This window comes from Poecilia reticulata, linkage group LG13, assembly GCF_000633615.1.
Source record: "Poecilia reticulata strain Guanapo linkage group LG13, Guppy_female_1.0+MT, whole genome shotgun sequence".
NCBI lineage: Eukaryota > Metazoa > Chordata > Actinopteri > Cyprinodontiformes > Poeciliidae > Poecilia > Poecilia reticulata.
Window position 1 is genome coordinate 6,327,547 of NC_024343.1, and position 19,210 is coordinate 6,346,756.

At 37.8% G+C, this 19,210-nt stretch overlaps 1 protein-coding gene across 3 annotated transcripts in view; it reads right to left on the minus strand.

Annotated features, from left to right (window-relative positions):
• The window catches only part of nf1a (neurofibromin 1a), a 120,065-nt gene that overhangs the window by 96,573 nt on the left and 4,282 nt on the right, over nucleotides 1-19,210 (minus strand). For all 3 annotated transcript variants that reach the window (XM_008425150.2, XM_008425152.2, XM_008425149.2), the window contains exons 2-19: nucleotides 11,393-11,536; nucleotides 10,268-10,351; nucleotides 9,784-9,974; nucleotides 8,874-8,980; nucleotides 8,306-8,373; nucleotides 8,138-8,213; nucleotides 7,122-7,279; nucleotides 6,863-7,036; nucleotides 6,569-6,697; nucleotides 6,397-6,471; nucleotides 6,172-6,303; nucleotides 5,873-6,010; nucleotides 5,563-5,676; nucleotides 4,818-4,897; nucleotides 4,364-4,487; nucleotides 4,009-4,255; nucleotides 2,206-2,279; nucleotides 1,793-1,876 (exon numbers count right to left, since the gene is read on the minus strand). In XM_008425150.2, the coding sequence (XP_008423372.1) occupies nucleotides 1,793-1,876; nucleotides 2,206-2,279; nucleotides 4,009-4,255; nucleotides 4,364-4,487; nucleotides 4,818-4,897; nucleotides 5,563-5,676; nucleotides 5,873-6,010; nucleotides 6,172-6,303; nucleotides 6,397-6,471; nucleotides 6,569-6,697; nucleotides 6,863-7,036; nucleotides 7,122-7,279; nucleotides 8,138-8,213; nucleotides 8,306-8,373; nucleotides 8,874-8,980; nucleotides 9,784-9,974; nucleotides 10,268-10,351; nucleotides 11,393-11,536 (2,199 nt within the window). The remainder of the gene's footprint in view (nucleotides 1-1,792; nucleotides 1,877-2,205; nucleotides 2,280-4,008; nucleotides 4,256-4,363; nucleotides 4,488-4,817; nucleotides 4,898-5,562; nucleotides 5,677-5,872; nucleotides 6,011-6,171; nucleotides 6,304-6,396; nucleotides 6,472-6,568; nucleotides 6,698-6,862; nucleotides 7,037-7,121; nucleotides 7,280-8,137; nucleotides 8,214-8,305; nucleotides 8,374-8,873; nucleotides 8,981-9,783; nucleotides 9,975-10,267; nucleotides 10,352-11,392; nucleotides 11,537-19,210) is intronic.

Sequence of the window (19,210 nt, forward strand, 5' to 3'; positions counted from 1 at the left end):
AACCTGTCACAGACACATAACCGCACACTAGTGTAAGAATGACCTAAATAAAACTCAGGAAATATTAACACGGGAAAGCTAAAGCTGTTGTGGCAGTGCCCAGCTATGGTCCAACACTTAGCTCTCCAGGGCGTAATTTTTTCACTCATATGCATTATGGATTCTTTAATTAAAGATGAGTTGTTCAAGTTCATGTGTGTATCAGACAAATTCCTTAGAGTCACTTTAGCCCTTAGACTCAAAAAGGTTGGTTACCTATTTTACCAACCTTTTTGGCAGGGGGACACTTAAGTTTAAATGTCTTATTCAATACTACTACAGTGGTGATGTGATGTATCTGATRAGTCAGATTAGATGCAATGTCCAATCAGTAACTGTTATCCAACAAGGAGATGATTTAAATTAAAGTTTCATTTATATTGTGGTTTGACTTTATATTGTGGTTTAAGCCTATTTAACACAAGATTTATGTCACGGAATGTAACAATTTAAATTCCATAAATGTTAAAACTCTGACAAGGAGTGCAAGCTGTTAAGATTTCATATTTCCAAAACACGAAATGTTGAGCACTGAGTGCCCTTGCTGTTAAATTGCGTTAAATATTTGTACTCTAATAAACTTCTTATTTGCTTATGATTGAAAATTTCACCTGATATAATATGTGACAATGTATGTTCCAAGTGCGTGACTAAGGGAGGAAACCTGAGAAACTGGGAGGGGGGGGCGCCGATGATGTTTTCGCATCCACCTCACAAATATGTAGTTGCGCCCCTGTGTATGTGTTAAGGAAAAAATATTATAAAAGAAATACATCAGTGTGAAGACGTTAAGCAGGTTTTGAATACATTTTGCTCCAAATGTTCTGAACAGAGAAATGAAAATTTTATTTTACGACATGCCGCATGGAATCTGCGATTCGCACTGAAGAACCTGTGAAGATCTAGCAGTAGTTTTTGTGTCTGTGAGTAATAAAGAAATATTCACAAAAAAAWTTTTCCAACAGGTTTTAAATAAAATGTACTACTATTATTATTACTATTATTATTATTAGAACTACTCTACTAAAAGCAGGATCTGTTGCCGTGGTTATTTGACAGCTTCCTGGGTTTCTATTATAATTTACATAAAGTATTTGTGGGTGGAGACAGGAAAGCACCTGAAGCTGTGCTCTATTCCTCACAAATTGGGATGTATGAAGAAAAGATGTGCAGCTACATGTGTGCACACAATTTTATACATCAAACAAATTTGTGTGCCACACTGTTCAAGGTTTGCCGCTGGACCAATTTTTAGTGTGAAAACTGTGGACTCTAATGCATGAGGCCTCAGGTCTGGCATACGGTTTGGATGTTTTACCTTCTTGGAGGAGAGCATTGGCTGAGATACTGCTGCCTACTATTCAACACTGTCCCTCTCCTGTTACTAACTCTTTACTTTTCATCAACAAAGAAAGTACTCCTATATTAGTTCACTTGTTTCTTTTTTGTGTAACTGCTCTGGCCACCTGCCATGACCCCCAATCAGTAATGGCAGATGTTTGTGCTGTTTATTTAAAAAAATGAGGTTTGATTTACTGTTAGTCTAAGATGTATCAGATTTTAATTCTGTCTCAGCTGAAGAGCTGACCACATGTCTTCTCTCCTCAGAGACAAAATATTAACATCTGTATTGCTGACAATTGTGAAGATTTACATTTTCAATTATACATTTTCATAAAGTCTGTATTTAGGTAATAAAGTGCAATTGCTTTGACAGAATAATCAGGTATAGATCGACTAGCAACCTGCTTACCTGCCCATCATCAGCCTTATTTTTAGGGAAGTTGAGTATCTGTTTTGTGCTCTGGTCCCATTTAGCATAGGTGTCCTCCCAAGCCTACAGGAAGCAGCACGGGAAAACAAAGTGAGTAATATTAACAAATCCAACACAACTGACAGGTAACAGGTAACTGTGACTTAATATGTATACAGTAAAGCATATCAGCTCCTCAACGAAGTAAAATGTTGAAAAGAAACATTTAGGGCCCCTTCCAGCTGCCCCTTGTTCTTTATTAAAAAAAAACATTAATGGAGGGTTTTAAATGCCTGATAAATACAGTTCACAAAAAACCTTAAAACTGCAACTAACTTTAAACCAATCTGAAAGCTACCTGTATTACTAAAAAGCAAACATTCAATGTAAACTTGAGAGTGGAACAGTACTACCTCAATGTTTCCTGGTGTAGGGTGCTCTATTCTTCTCAACAAGGCCATCACTCTTTTCTGTAAGGTGGAGCGGCCTGTGGGAGAAAAGAAACATGTTGCTAAGGCTTGAAGGAACAACTGTGGAAATCTGAAAAATATTGGTTAATCTCCTGAATGTCACAGGGCTGTGAGACATTTACAGTGAATATAAGTTTAAATCCCAGGTTTATGGGATGGGAAAAATGTGCCCAATTTAACTCATTTCAAAACTTTCTACCTGTGATGTGACTCAGTGTTTGATTACAGTACACCCCTTCCCCAGGCTAACTCATGACAGGCTAATTAGACCTAAGTGAGTGTTATACTGGAGGTTCCATGACTAGCCCAAACTGTTTCCTTCCTCTTCAGCCACAGTTGCTTCTTAGGGCGGGAACCTCCAAACTGTTTGACGGCTCTCCACTAAGTGTGCCCTGACTCCAACCAGTGCTCTTCCACTAGAGCGCCTCCAACAGGTACAGTTCCGGTCCGACCCGGCCAGATTCATTTTCCATTAGCAGATCCAGTGTGGCTCTGCCTAGCTGTGCTCAGATTGTCATACCTACTTCAGGGTTTAGTACTAGCTACACCGAGTCAAGTATGGTGCGGAAGCTATGTGATTGACAGCTGACCCCATTCATTGATTGGCTCACAATTTGTACCACTGAAAACTCCAAACAACATTTCTCATATGGTTAACCAGTGGTCAGCGGTAGGAGCACATACATTCGCTAACATCAGGATGAAAATGGCCGCCGCAGTGCTGTAGCAGCTCTCATCTCTGAAGAACGGGCAGCGATGAGGAAGAGTGAAGCGGTGCAGCATGTGGTCAGCGTTCTGTCCAGAGCTGCAGTTTTGCACTCACGGTGTAAAACACCAGAAATAGATCACATTAGTTTGGTGTGATATGAATTTTATTTTATTAGCGCTATCAATCACTCGTGATCATGCTGCTAAATTGGAGTCCTTTACTCCCTGATTTTATGTTGGTTGTTTAACCAGGTCAAAAAAACATTATAGAAGCAGGCAAACATAGGCCTTAAAATTAACTCAATAATTTCCATTGTCATAAATTATTGTTTTTCTCTTTCTACCAAAAACTGGATGAAAGTCTTCAGCTTGCTGATTTGGTTTCTACAAGCCTGTTTTTGAAGGACAGTTTTGTTTCCAGAGATTTTATAATTCATTTTATTTTATATTTTGGTTTTGTTTGTTTATTTTTTGTGCATTTAAAGAGTCTTAAAGTTTCAGTCTTAAATGTTTACTAGAATTTTAAGTTTATTGATCTTTGAGAATATGGTCTTACATTGTTATTATTATGCCATTACTATCACATTACTTGAAAATGATCTCAAAACAACAATATTATCGTTTATCGCAATAACTTCTCGGACAATTTATCGTCCAGCAAAATGTGTTATCATGAGACGCCTAGGCAAACACAATGAACTGCTGACAGGTAAGCAACACCGTTAATATCAAACAGATGACACAGTAAACTGGCAAGACATTGGCATATTGGTCATATGTCCATATGACCAATATTCTTACAATAATGATAAGGATGTAAATAAGGTGCGAACAAACATGTTTATGCTGTCTAGAAATTTATTCAATTTTGCATTTAATCCGGTTTAAATTATATGATCGGTAAATTTAGATCAACTGATTACTGAGAACAAATTTGTTTTTTTTTTTTTGTTTTTTTTTATGAATCAGCAAATTAAGTTTGTATCAAATGACCAAAGCAGAGGCTAATTTAATGAAACACAAACCAAAAGTACTGACCTGTTCCTATCATGGTGCTCACAGAAGCCAGCTCACTGAAAGTGGCGTAGTTGGGGAGGATAGTCTGGACGGGCACCTCATCCGCTGCACTGCGGATGTCTGCCTCTTCACACAGATGACGGAAACATGACATGGCCACCAGCACGGCCTCTGTGTCTGGGCTCCACAGGAACAGGTAGAGACAGACCTCAAGTTTAGTCTGCGCCTGCCGACAGATGGGAATGCCACCCCCCATGGTGGCACACTCCTGGGATAATCAGGACAAACACATTGTTATGCATAAATAACAACCTGTACTGTACGCCGTTACAGCTTCAGAGMAGCATTGATCCACCGATAAGAAAACAGMCGGCACCTTGTTCTTGAGCAAAAACTTGTTCCTGCAGATCAGAATCTCTCTCAGCCATTTTAGAACCTCTGTTCTGTTCACCATTTGTTGGCCAATTAACTTTCGGCAGATTAGGAAAAGCACCTGCGAACTGAAACAGAACAAACAAAAAATATATACATTGATAGATTGGTCCACAAAGGATGTATATTAAAAGGCCATAGTAGGTGCATTCATGTCTGCTGGCAGTAAGCTAGTAAATATTATGATGAATGTATCCATATGTTAAAAGCCATTCTAATATGAAGGTGTCACTTATACACATTTTCTTCTAAAAAAAATAGATTGCACTGAATTACAAAATGTGTGATTAATTATAATTGATAGAATTAATTAATTATTTAATTAATTAACTGATAGAATATCAATAAAGTATATTCTATTCTATTCTATTAACAGAGGCCAGGGAAGTGTTTAGTACCTGATGTCCCAAAATGTCTCAATGGGGGCATCAGGATTCCACAGCTCTATGGTCTCTGGCTGGTGCAGAACTAACAGAGCCTGAAAATTAAACAAAGACAAGAGAGGGAAGGAAAAAAAACTCTATATCAGTGAATTACTGACAAGACATAAAACATTTATGAGTAACTAAAATAAAATCATTACTTTATGTAAATTTTAGTTGAAGTTCTCTTGTGTTCAGGCCTCTTCTAGAGATGGAAAGATTAACTGATTTCTACTGATTCACAGACATAAGTGTAAAATGCGTCAGGAGAGCAGTCACCTTTGGATCAAATCTATATTAATAATAATATAAGCACTGATATGCTAATGACCAACTGTTGTGACTTATTTTTAATAGGCTCACTTTTGCTGAATGCCACAAAGTTTCCATAGTTTTAAAGGCCAACTCATCAACTGTTACATGTTACACTGAAGTCCATCACATTCCATTAACAGATCATTTTTCATTTGCATCTTAGAAATCAATTAAGCAATTGACCGCAGTATATAAATAGATACAAATATATAAATAGATACAATATAAATAGATACAAATGATTTAAAGAGTATACATCAGAGTCAAGTCTGGGTGTATTCACAATATCAATGAGCAGGAGATGAAGTGATTTAGGTATGAGGATTCTAATTTCCTGAGATGTACCTGTAGAGGGCTGCTTTCTAAAAAAGAAACTAGCATGGCAGTGAGGAAATGACAGTCTGACCTCCATGGCTTCTTGTGACAGCTGAGTAGTGGTGTTCAGAGGAACCAGTTGCACCAAGCCAGTGATGAGTTCTGCTGTACTGCTTTGGATCTCTGAAGCTTGCTTCACTGGATTCTATCACATAAACAAAGAGGAAATCAAGCTAAACTAACTCTGACTTAAATAGATGTTGCTGCTGTAGCCTCACAATTAGCTGAATTCCATTTAAATCAACATAAGACCATTAAAAAAAAAAATAAATCAGCCTGAGCAAAAGAATTGCATTAATAACAGTTATTTTTATCCAAGTCACCAGGTTAGGCTTACTTACGTGTAACATCAGCTTTGGGTCTGCATGGATGAGCTTGACCAGAGCGAGAAGAAGGCACTTATAACTTCGAGTGTCTTGCTCTGTGGCTTTCTCTTTAAACTTAAGGCTTGTGGTCTTCTTTCCAATGAATGTCAGACTCTATAGTAAGACAAAGGGCACAGTGGTGACGATTACTGCAACTACAAATAGCATGTCCAAATGTGTTATCTTGTAATGATCCTTTAATAAAGTCTTGCCAATAGATACTTATAATAACTATTGCAATATGTCAGCTGTACGGCTTGCAGTCATCAGCTCACCGGTGTCATGCGTAGTGGAGCATGAGTGCCAGTGCTCTGTACCACCCGGTTCAGGGTGTCTGAGAACATAAAGCGAAGCTCTCCAGAGTAATGGTACACTGCGTCGATCTTCGGCCACCAGTCTAGATGAGACTGAAAGTAGGTGACACAATGAAAGTAACATGTCAAAAAAACTTTTTAAAAAAGCAAGTGAGTAAGTAATCAGAAAATGTGTTCTTTACTTACATTGGTAATGATTCTGTGCAATGAGTTGACTAAGACAAAGTGGAAGGTTGAGGGGGAGGAAGAGGCCAAACAGACCTAAAGGGCAAAAAGGAAAAATGAACTCAAAGGCAGCACATGATAAATATCAGGAGCGGAGTGTCTATACAATGAGTTCTACATCCTGTCGATCTACCTTAAAGTGCTGGTTGTTATGAGGATTGATACGGAAACATGAAACAAAGCAATCCACCATGAGTTCCACGTCAGCGTTCTGACTGCTGGTCCCCCTCCAGAACGGTTTGGCTGGGTTAAACAGCAGAGTCTGGAGGAGCAAGAAAACCTCACTCAAAACTGAACAGCCTAGATCCAGACAGCTAATGTGTACCACAATTTAAATGGTATTTCATGTAAATGACCCTTGACTTTTATACAAAAGGACATTTTGTCGTTATTTCAATAAAGGAAAGAAAAAAAAGAGAAGTCAAACCTTGAGATCCATGACAATAGACTGGACCAGAAGAAAAATGGTTGAATGATCCTCCCAGTTGATGTAAGTAGAAGCTTTGCAAAGCTTGACACAGGCAATCGCAGCGCTCTCCATCAGCTGTTTGCCCCCGCCCTGGCCGGCTAGAGCTTTCCGCAAATTATCCAAAAAGAGTTTCTGTAGACACAACACAGAAGTGAGATGACTGATGACACCACTGACCTGTTTAAATGTGATTGTTTGGAGAGTTCCTTCAGTCCACCTTGTTGGCTTTGCTCTCTTCCACTGTGTCTTTAGAGATTGTGTGAGTAATCTCTGGACAAAGTATCAGTAGAATGATCAGGAGCGGCCATACAGCTGCCTTCCTCTTGGCACTCTCTGCAAAACTGTCTACCAGGTCAAACAGCTTCTCTGCCGCTTCTGTGAACAAGATGAAACAACGTATGTTAGTGCTGATTCACACTCAAACACTTCACAGGAGAAGCAGATCTAATTCATTTCATGAGCAACACAGAATTTAATGACACAAAATCTAATTGGATCCTAAACAGGAAACAGTCCTATTCATACGACAACACTCAAGATTCCTGACATCGCTCCCAGACATCACAGCCTCTTTGAAGTTTCTGGTTAAATTTTATTTTTCTTAGGAATGTACCCACATCAGTGGTTATCAAGAAAGACTTTGTCTGACTGAGGCATCAGTTCCTTCTCTCTACTGGAAGCAGATTCACAGCAAAATCTCCAAATAAAGCTAAAAATGAGAGCAAAGTTTATTTTAGACATGAATATCATGATGATGACGTCCTGGCCATCGGTTTGATGGGAGCATTGAGCCTTCTGCTTGTATTAGCGCTGTGTGCTAGCTTTTAGCTGCCTCCTTGAGGATGGAATGTTTTGAATATAACTATTTGACTTTTTTTTTTTTTTTTGCAATTTTTGTCTTGGGGAAATGATCCAAATGCATTCGGTGACATTATTGAAATGGTCAACTCCATAATTATGCCCAAACTTTGCTTATTTTATTCATATCATGGTAACATTAATATTTTAATAGACATCTGACGTGCATGGACACCGTAGTTAAACTACGCTCCATATTGTAGGTAGTTGGGGTGGATGGTGAGGTGTAAATACCACCACCACTGTGATGCAATCATTCGAAGATGTGTTTCTGGCGGTTTGTTGTCTTCAATCTGGGTCAAACTCTGGCTCCACATTTTTGTCCCTTGGCGCAGACTGCGGTTCACAGTTCACAAAAATTAAATCTAAACATACCTGCCATATCTGTCTGAGGGCGTTGGTACAGCATCGTAAATTCATCAGGATAATTTTCTACCCAGTTCCAAAATGCCTGCAGAGAAAAACCAGGATCATTTCATCTTATTTGGGTTCCATGAAGGAAATAAAATTATGCTTTTATTCTTTATTATAGTGAGAAAACACCTTCTCTAAACTGTTGATGACAGCAAGCTGTGCGGCTTTCTTGAGAGCCCGGAACTTTAAAACGGTTTCTAATGAAAAGAAGAAGAAAAAACATCATACACAACTAAATATCCTGATGTGTCTGGAGAATACATGGGGTGATGTTCAAACTGAAACACGAGTACATGCATACAAACAGCATATATGTATATAGCGTATATTTTTATTTCCTTTATTTAACCACGTAAAACCCCACTGAGATCCAGATCTTGTACATAAAGTATATAAAAAGTATTCAGCTCCTTGGATGATTTACCATACTACAATCTTGATCAACAAGATTTAGCTTCTTTTGACAATTTTTTAAAAATAAAAAATTCTTTAACAAAAAGTTAAAAAAATATTTCTTTGTAAAAAAAAAAAAAAAAATCACAATAAAAACACCTAACGTAAAATAAATGATTACATAATGTTCACTCCCATTCAAAGTGACATTTCCCTTCAGGTTAAGTATTCAATAGTTCTTAAAGTTGTCAGGCAGGTTTTTTTTTTTTTAAAGACCAACAATATTAAATACGCAAATTCCAACCTTGCAGAAGCCTCTTCAGTTTGCAACAGTCCACATTGATGTACTGCATGAGCTCGATGTCATGAACATCCACATTGTCTTCTGAGCACACCGTCAACTCCTGCAGCCTGCGACAGAAAAGCTTTCATTTACCTGACTGGATGTAAAATGGCCTTTGAAAACTGATCAAATTAATATTGTTTATTTGAATGACATAAACTATATTCACTATTTATTTTGGAGTTGTGAGCAAGACACTTTCTCCACAGGGTGAAAAACGGTACAGAAGCTCCAGAGATGTCTTCAGCAGTTACTTGACACCACAATTTCTTCCCCACCAAAAAAAATATAAATCAAAGCATGTCCTTTAAAAAGTGCTCACACCTGGGGAACCATATAGCTCAGTCATAGAGCTGGTGCATCGTATGCAGAGGCGACAGTTCTCAATGCAGTTGTCCCCGTTTCAACTGAGGAGTTTGAGAGAATTCAACGGGAATTCAAACTGGGGCTGAGGAGGAGTGAAGAGGAGTAAGGAGGAGTAATGAGGTGTATAAGAGTTTCCCAACTTAATGGACAATATCTAAAACAATATCACAAGTGTTTTAGATCTCATATCCACATGTCCTCAAATAAATTTTATTCCTGGAAAACTCAGGAAAAACCAGCATCTGTTATTACATTTATACTTAAAATATTAGTTGATTCTTAATGATTCTGGCTTAAAATGATAAAAAGTAATTCTGAAATGTCCAAAGAGCTCTGGAGCTGCAGGTTGCAGACCCCTGCCTCAGTTTCTAAACAATTACATGATATACATATTATTACCATAAACATGGTGATTACTATGTCTTTACTGATTTAACAACTACTTTTTCATTATTCCTGGTTTTAGAAGCATTTAAAATAACAGTGCCCTTGGTAAATGCTTTACCTCGTTGAGATGCGGCTGAAAACGGCATTGAAGTTGTTGCAACTCAAAGAGAACAGGACAGCCGAGGCAGAGGCACGCAGCTCTGCCGCGTGCTGGTGGCCCTCACGGTACGTGTGGATGAAATGGCAGATCTCTGGCAGCAACTGCTTCACCAACATGGTCTCGTCCAGACGCAAGGAGTCTTTAGATTGCTGGAGAGACAGGGGAGGAAAGAAAATAATGTCAGCACTTTAATTTGATTGTCCAGTTTGAAATAGTGGATTAGCTATGAGTCAGCAGCTACTAAAAAAAAGAAAAAGTAATCACATATTCTCACAGTTCAAGTTCAAGATGAGGCAGGAGATGTAAAACTTATCTATTTMTATTTCTTCAAATTGGGTTACTGGTGAAGTTTCCATTTTTCTTTTTGCATAATAGTTCTACAAACATTTTAAATATAATACCATGCCGGAAATTTGTCAAAGAAATCTGAGAAAATACTCACCCCTGCCAGGCACTTCTCCAGTGTGTCAAGGATGATGAGCTGAGAAAGATAAAGGTTCTTCTCAGAGGCTTCTCCAAATATCCGCTGTTGGAAAAATAAACCCCTCAATGTAATGCATTGGAGCAGTTAAAGATAAATACATACAAATCCACACACACACATTATAAACATATACGCACACACACATGTAAATATATCCATCGATTACATTGGTCAACAGCCAAAAAGTTGTCTGTTGACAGTTTTAGGGTCATTTTGATGAGCTGAATCCAAAAATCATATTGGTTTTGCTCCATCAGGTCAACTTTCTGAATTATGGAGCAACATGAATATCAAAATGCATGACTTGTTCTCACATCTGGATCAATGAGTGACGAGCAGGAGGAGAGATTCCATCAGGACAGAAAAGAGAGAGAATTTTACACAATGAAGACATAATGTTCAATTCACATGTACTTCCCCTTATCAGTGTTTATTATTCAATTTACAGAAATCCAAGTTCGTAACATTTAATTAATATGCTAATAAAAAGCTATTTTTTCTCCTAGAAACATTTTTGGATCAGAAATATTAACGGAAATGAACTGATAATGTCACAAAAAATGTCATCAATTTAGTCAGAAGATCAAATTTCCCTAAATCAAAGCAGATACATTTTTATGTGGGGAAAAAATAGGGGAAAAAAAATCAAGCTCCTCTGCTGAGTTCCACTGCTTGGTCAGAAACAACCAGTCAGTCAGTCATGCACCGCACAATAGAGTTTACTCATTCATAAAACTACTAGCCATGCTCTGAGGCAGCTTTGATTTAGTAGCTCATGATATGCTCATTTATTAAGAGCTGAAAATATTTTTTTCTTGACCAAGCTAAGGTTTTGTATTGAGTATGTTAGAAATATTACAAGACTTTTAAGACCAAGACTTTTATTTCTTGTTCCAATTAAAAATGTGTACACTAAAATTCTTCATTGAGTTAGACATGTCCAGTCTGCAAGGACAATCAGGTTCACTATGCCGTCAGTTGGAAACAGAAGAACAATAATCGTGACAGTAGTGAAAAAAAATCTGTTGTTGCTATTACTGGCTTTTTCCACAAGCAGATTACTATTATTACTGCAACAATTACCATGTTGTTGACATTTTTGAGTATATTGGTGAGGCCGCTGATAACAAGGGAGAACTTGTACTTCGAGATGTTGATCAAGCATTCTTTGTTGTGGTCTGTGCTGACTTTGCTGTGTGTGTTCTGATGTCCAACCTTAATAGGAAGCTGGAAGAAAACAAGAACACAATGTCAATGACATGACAATATGAGACAGACAATCTGTGAAAAATATGCAGCTGCTTATCCTTCTCCCTACAGACCCGCTGTCATCTGAACAAATTTACTGCTTCATTGGAAACAACCAATCAGAGCTAGGAGAGTCTGAGCGCTGTCAATCACCTAGGTGAACATGCTGCTCACTCTCTTCAACTTTCTCACTGTTACGCTACAGCTGGTTCACCACAACAGAGGCTGCCATGAATGCTCAGGTTAGTAACCATGGCCACCAATGACAGCGGATGATCATCTTGGTCAATACAGAAAGAGAACAAGTCAGGTAGATAAGTCTACCTGACTTGTAGGGTAGATTTATCTACCCTACAAAGCGAAAAGCGTAAACCCAAGTCGGGTAGATAAATCTATCTACCCGATAGATAGATTTATCTACCCTACAAGTCGGGAGTAATTTCCCCACCCTTCTGTTTATTTACTGTTTTCTTTCTTGTTTTCATATTGTTAATTACCTTTCCTCCTACCATATGAATATTGTTCCAAATATTCACCACATCATCAAGCAACTTATTCTTTGTCATCACTACTCCCAAGTATTTGAAATCATCTTTTACTTTTTACGTTAAATAGTGGAAGTGAATGGTCTTCACGAAAAACGGCTCAGCTTTGCTTTAAGCTTAGCTGAAGGCCAGAGGCCTTAGAAAACAGATTCATGGTTTAAAGAGCTAAAGGGACTTGATCTTCACATTTCAAGAAAAGAGTAGTATCATCCTACAACAGACTAGCCCACTACATCAATTCCAGCCATTCCAGTGTTTTTAATTAGAATGGACAGCATCTCTGAAGGCATTATAAATAATTATGGCAAACTTCCACAACCTTGACAGTTTCCTCTATGAATGCGGAATCCGTTACCTGTTCCGTGACTTAAGGTTACAGAACTGTTTAAGTCAGTATGTAGCACATATGATAATAAAATTCCAGAATCTTTTTTCCAAATCCTAAATGAGTTTAAAGATAAATGTAATAGGATGGAATGCTTTGTAAAAATCAGAAAAGCGTAAACCCATTTTCATCAATTAAGTCTGTTGTGTTTTAGTCTGCATAACCCTGAAATCTGATTCCAAGTGAGACCAGAAATGGTTTGACCCCACAGTTCAACAGCAGGTATACAACAGTCAAGTGTTGTTTACGTGTTAAAAATCATGCATATTTGAGCTGGATTGCTTTCCATAGAGGCATGTGTTAATGGAGCAGGCATGACAGTATGAGACAGATGATCTGTTTGGAGCCTTGTGGGCCCATACTATGTGACTCAAGGAACTGGCTCCTCAGTTTGCTTGTGAATCGAAATAAAGGACAGCAAAAAAAGCTGCCGTCTCCCTTATCACATATTTTTGGTTTTAGGATTTTATTACATGTGTATTTGCAATTTATTTGAGCGCCTTTCTTGAGATGGACCAAAATTTCCCATGTGTGGCAACATTTTGATCTCCCCTCATAAAATGCTCTGCACATAGTAATAATAAAAATCATTTATAATGTCAAAAACCCAACACAGCAGCTCCTGTGGTCTAATTTCTTTCTCCTAATTTCTGATGTTTTAAAGGGTGAAGCGTCTGTTGTGTTTAAATGAACTTTAATGAAATGAAAAAGACCCATCTTTGCTGAGGCATTACAGAGCCCTGCATGAAGGCAAGAATACCAATATTGGACCAATATTGCTTAAATCGACTAAGCTCGGCTTAGTCGATTAAAGATGCAAAAATAAGACAGCATATAAACATACGGTAACACTCTCCAACTGCAGAATTATAAATATTGGGAAGGACAGAACATTTTAATTTCTATAAAACTGCTGGTGCATTTCTCAGAACACAAGCACAGAGTGCAGATGAAGTGCTTCATCTGCTTGCTATATCGGACTAAATCATCTCAAAACAGAGAAACTGTCTGAAGCAGAGCATAGTAAAATAAATGTTACCACTAGTGACGTATAGTTACAAAGTAAAAAGCCCCTTCACAACTCAACCCCTCCTCCATTTGTTCCCAGTTTTCTTTTCGATCCAGTCATTGCAACATAAACAGATTATTACAATATTCAGACCATATTCAGAATTTATGTGTTGGCCTCACAAACATCATTCATTGGATTATTCAAACTAAAGCTTCATTTTCAAGTTGCCTGTTATACATATATTGTCCACATGATGGAGCGGTAGAGCTAATGAAGCACCATAGCTGGTCGGATCATGAGTGGGGCAATTTGATGGGAAGCCTCAATGCATTATGAAGCTTTATCTAACATCACTAAAATTTTACCAGAAATTATAAATTGCCTGAAATTATAAAGTGCTTTATCAAGTCAGAGGACTCCAAACACTAAATCCAGTCATTAAACCTTCATGTACAAATTCACAGAAATGTGAATAAGTAATGAAGATGAAGTGAAGATGAATGATGGAAGACTGATCTTGACTGTGAATGACTGGCCAGAGTAAATAATGTGCAAAGATACCAAGCAATACAAAGAACTTCACAAACTTATTTGGTTTTACAGAGACACAATATTTCTGTATAATTTTCAACAGTAAATTTTAGCATTAAGGATACAAACAATTAATTGACTTATGATAAAGTGTTCGCTAATGGTTTTTTATTTTAAAATTAGTTCCAATAATTTAAGTAACATCTGCTGTAGTTTGGCCATCATCCARAAGAGGGCACCAATGGACATACTTAACGGAACCAGTCCAAACAGGAATAAAGATGACAGGGCCAGACCAAAAACAGAAAAGAGAAACAGTTGTCTGGGGTGCAAAACATACTTTTTGTGAATCTGTTTTGAAACATAAACACTTTACAAGCTCCTTAAGTTTCACTCTAGTAGCACTCATTCAGCTGAGTTGGAGAAGCATCAACTACTCATTCAGAAATTAATGATGTTCTACGATGTGATGTGAGGACAGAAAAGTGGAAGGGATGAGGCAGAACGATTGTGGGAGTTTACATAGCACCAGATAAGCAAGTTTGATTTTGAGGACCGTTATGAGCCAAGTTTTAACATTCCTTCTAGATCAGTGGTTCTTAACCTGGGTTCGATTGAACCCCAGGGGTTCGATGAGTCGGTCTCAGGGGTTCGGCGGAGCCTCTGCCGCGGAGGTAAAGACACACTTGTGTAAATTCGTGATGACGCCCGGCTTTTCCATCACTTGCTGCAGAGGATCACGTTAAATTGCTTAGCCAATCAGAGCTGTGGAGGAGCCCTGATTGAAGGAGTTCAACTCTCAGCATGGATTTGAACTTGTGTCTTTAATTACTTCAGCAAAGCTCACAGTTTTTACCAAATTCTGTAGCTGTCAGTGTTCTTCTAAATCTGCTCCTTAGTCGCATCTTTTCGGGGTTGCTACTGCCTCTAGTGGAGGGGGGTGGTAACACAGCTAATATAATTACACTACCAAATCAGAATACCGCAAAGTATTTTGTGTGTGTGTGTGTGTGGGGTGGGGTTGTGGAATAAGAAGGGTTCGGTGAATGCGCATATGAAACTGGGGGGTTTGGTACCTCAAAAAAGGTTAAGAACCACTGCTCTAGAGCAACCACAGACAGGACTTCTATATGAATATGTCTGTTCATGTGAATTTAGCTTTCACTTTTTTTCTTCCCATCTTTAATTTTTCTAGTCAACAGCATAAGAGGCTCCTATTTTTGCTATACCTTGTAAATATGTAATGAGAAAAATGTTCTATGTATTCATTCAGTATTTAAAGCTGCACCTAAGTACAAGCCATTTGCATTTTTTAAGTTACATACTACAGCTTTTTCACATATTTGTTAAAACTGTCACCATGACAGTATGACAGATAATCTGTGAAAAGATCAAGCTCCTCCACTTCCTCCCTTTGCTACTTTTGCAGTCTGAAGAAATGCGTCGCTCCCAGTCTAAAAACCACCAATCAGACAGTGGAGGAGTGTCTTAGCGCTACCACTCACTCCTGTGAATGCGCTGTCAAATGTGCTAATAACAGAGAAATAACGTAATGTTACAGGAAAACTGTTTATTCGCCATCATCGGTGGTCATGTGCAATAGCCTGAGTATGCATAGCAAGCTCTGTAATCTAAAACCAGCTGTAGCATAGCAGAGAGCTAACAGGGCACAGAAGGATGATTGACAGCGCTACGACCCTCCTCCTAGTTGTTTTGAGAGCAGCATGATTTTTTTCAGGTTTTGTCTCTTCCTATACCATCACAACATAGTGACAGTTTCAACAAGAAAACAAATATTTTTCCAATAAAAGTTACATGCTGTAGCTTTAATACAGCTGACACAAAATAATAGTAAAATGTAATCATAATAATCAGCATATTATGAAAAATGTTGCCCTTTGTGTTATGGAAAGACAGTTACAAGTAAAAAAAAAACATTCTTGAAATGTTTTTAAGAAAGTGACTGTCAATCTTGAGTTGATCAATAAAAATCAATCAACTATAGATTAACTCATTAAGTGATAACTTGCATCCATTATTATTCTATTATTTAGATTTTCCATTTTCTTTCCAATCTTATAGTTTAGTTTTCTTTTTCAATTTTTATTTCATATTTTGTATTTATTTTATATGTTTTTAGTTATGGTCACATTTCGTTTCATATATTTAATTTTTTCATAATTTGCATTTATTTTTTATCGTCATCTTTTTTTAAATTGCAGATTTTCTCATTTCATATTTTGTCTTTGAATTTCCCCACCCTTCTGTTTATTTACYGTTTTCTTTCTTGTTTTCATATTGTCAATTACCTTTCCTTCAAACTGGCAGGTACTCAGTAATCTTCTCTCTTATTGGTCAATATCAACTTTTTATCAATTTTTTATGCACTATTTGCCACATTAACTACTTTTACTAAGCCACTTAGTAAAAAACAGCTGAACTTGCGAGAAACAAGAGAGCTGGGAAGAAATGACGTTTGCAGCACTCGATTTATATTTTTATTATGTTTCTATTGTCAATTTCTGCAGCATCAGTTCCCCAAACCAACAAATGATATTCAGAAAATTGGCTATTTCACTGCAAAATCAGTTCATTTGGAAAGAGATGAAAAACAAACATTCGAGAGAAAGAGGCACCAAAAGGAAAAATGTTCTCCAAAATGCACCACATAAAGTTGGGGAAAGAGGCAACAAGTCAAAAAGTGTAAATAGTTTAGGTGCCAGTTCAGCAAAGACAAAGGTTAAACTACTTAGAAATTTTATTTTAACAAACTTCTTGCTGAGAAGATATGCAGCTGAGGAGGATGAGAACAGGAAAAGGAGTAAACGATGGAGCCAAAGAAGAAGAGAGGGTCACAAATTCAGCTATGATAAACGAAAGGTAAGTATTAAACAGAAAGGCAATAAATGTTCCAACTAAAGTAACAATGTCACAAAATCTCCAGTTAATCTCACAAGTAGCACTATTTTCATCCTGAATAGTGTTCCAAACTTAAAGATGTGTTCTTTCTTTCTTTCAGCCCTGAGTTATTAAGTAGAAGAAACCAAACAGGAGCAGCTACATCACTACTAGGAAAGTAAAAAGGATGGGTGCACCGATTGCAGTTTTCTGGTCGATCACCAATTACCGAGTTTTAAAAAGCCTGACTTCCTGATTCCAATTTCGGCCGATATTACTTTTTTATTGTCTGAAATGTTGCTAAATATAGCATCAAAGTCACTGAGTTGGCAACAGCGGGGTGAATATTGTTAACTGCAATGTGCAGAGATGACCTGGTGGACCGGTGTATCAGTCAATTTCTCTCACAGGAGAGCACAAGAGGACAGTGGTTGATTTTTAGACCTTTGCTGAGGAAGATAAGATTGGTGGATAAGATCGGCTTCACATGCAAGTATCTGCCAATCTCCAAAATTAAGGAAATCGGCTGCCCAACACATTGGTACACCCCTAGTAAATAGAAACATAGGACTTTCTCTCTTGCTCTCGATGAAGGCGGACGCTTTTTTTCTCTGCTCCTTCTCTGCCCATGCCTGCCCCCCGCTTGCTCTGTTTTTGTCCTGTCTTTTTCTATATTTTTGGAGCCTTTCTTTGCACATCCTCCAAATCTACAAATTATGGATCTGGTCAACTGATCTCTCAATGCAATGGAGTATATGCCACGAGAGGTGGTGACGTATTTCCGTTTGAATTTATGCCACATAGATTGGTTCCGGGTCCTGCTTGCTCCTATTGTTTTTAGCCAAAGCTGCAAGATCTGTACCATGAAAAAGTCGCAAAACTTAACATATCTGCGAGCTACAATCGAGTTTTGTGATGTGCCGTTGTGTCCAGTAATTAGCCGGTACCATCCAGTGCTTAGTTTTTTCATTTTCCTGCCGATRTAAAGGCGACAGCAGACTGTAGCCAAAACTTAGCCACTACAGCTAACACACGATTTGTAGCTGCCTGCTATTTCAAAGCTTGAGGATATTGAAGATCCAGCGTCAGAAATGGGAAGACGGAGAATAAAGGAAGCTGTACGAGCTTCGTTTACTGGAATAATTTGTTGGAGGAAAATAATGCAGGAGGAAATCCACTGCAACAGGAACAGGTTGAGAACAGAGGCAGCGATTCGGCACAAGGTCAGTCAATGCGTGTTGATGCGTTTGTGTTATACGGAGTATGAAATTATTTGTAGGCAACTCCTTAGCTTTAGTTTATATGACAATTATATAAAATACATTTAACATGCAGTCGGATACCGAGCAGGTAATTTATGAACAGCCGAGAGCAGCAACGCTTCAGCCCGATCCAAACCACACAGTCAGATTAAGGTCCAAAACCTTCGCTTTACAGCCGTTTAAGTGGCACCGACCCACATAAAAAACCCTCAGAACAAATGGTACAAATCACGTATTTCCCGAATCCCGAAAATATGACATCTACCTTTGCCGTTTCATAATTATAATCCACGTTAGAGTGAATTTTTCCACTTGGCTGCTATAATCTTTCTTGCGTTACACAACGTAAATTTTTTTTTTAGTTTTTTTTCCCTCTGAGATTCTGCTTAGAAAATGAGGTTATGAAGTTACATCCTCCTGCTGCTAAATGTTTTTAAAATGGTAAATTTAGATTTGTCTCGACTTTATAAACTAATGCCTCCTATATGCATCATTGTTTGTATTACTGTTGGTACAGATATTAGGCCAACACTGTGCTTTGCCTGCTAGTAGTTTAAATTAATTTCAGCTGCACACTTTCAAGAGTATTCAGATTTTAACATGCATTTTCGTAGTATATATTTCAGTTCACTCTTACTCTGTGACTTCAGTGTTGTTACACCTCTGAAACATGTTTTGCAGTTTCTTTGTGATACCAGAACTATTTCACTTAAACATTAATTTCCTGAGATAATGTCAGTTTATTTTCAAGCAAAACTCTCAAAAAGAGCTGAGGATTTATTAGTTTTGATTATGTTGTGCAGCTAAATATGGATGCTTATTAGTTTTTTCTTTTTAATTTTTCAGGTTTGCATCGTAACACCTCGTGATGAGTTTCTGAGCCATGATYGCTGTGCTGATTACCTTTCCATTGGATCCAARCACCTGGACCAGCTGACAGCGTCCATCAGTCCACGGTCTGCCGGATCATCACAACGTGGACTAACTTTTTATTTACAGTACTTGGTTAAACTATGATCT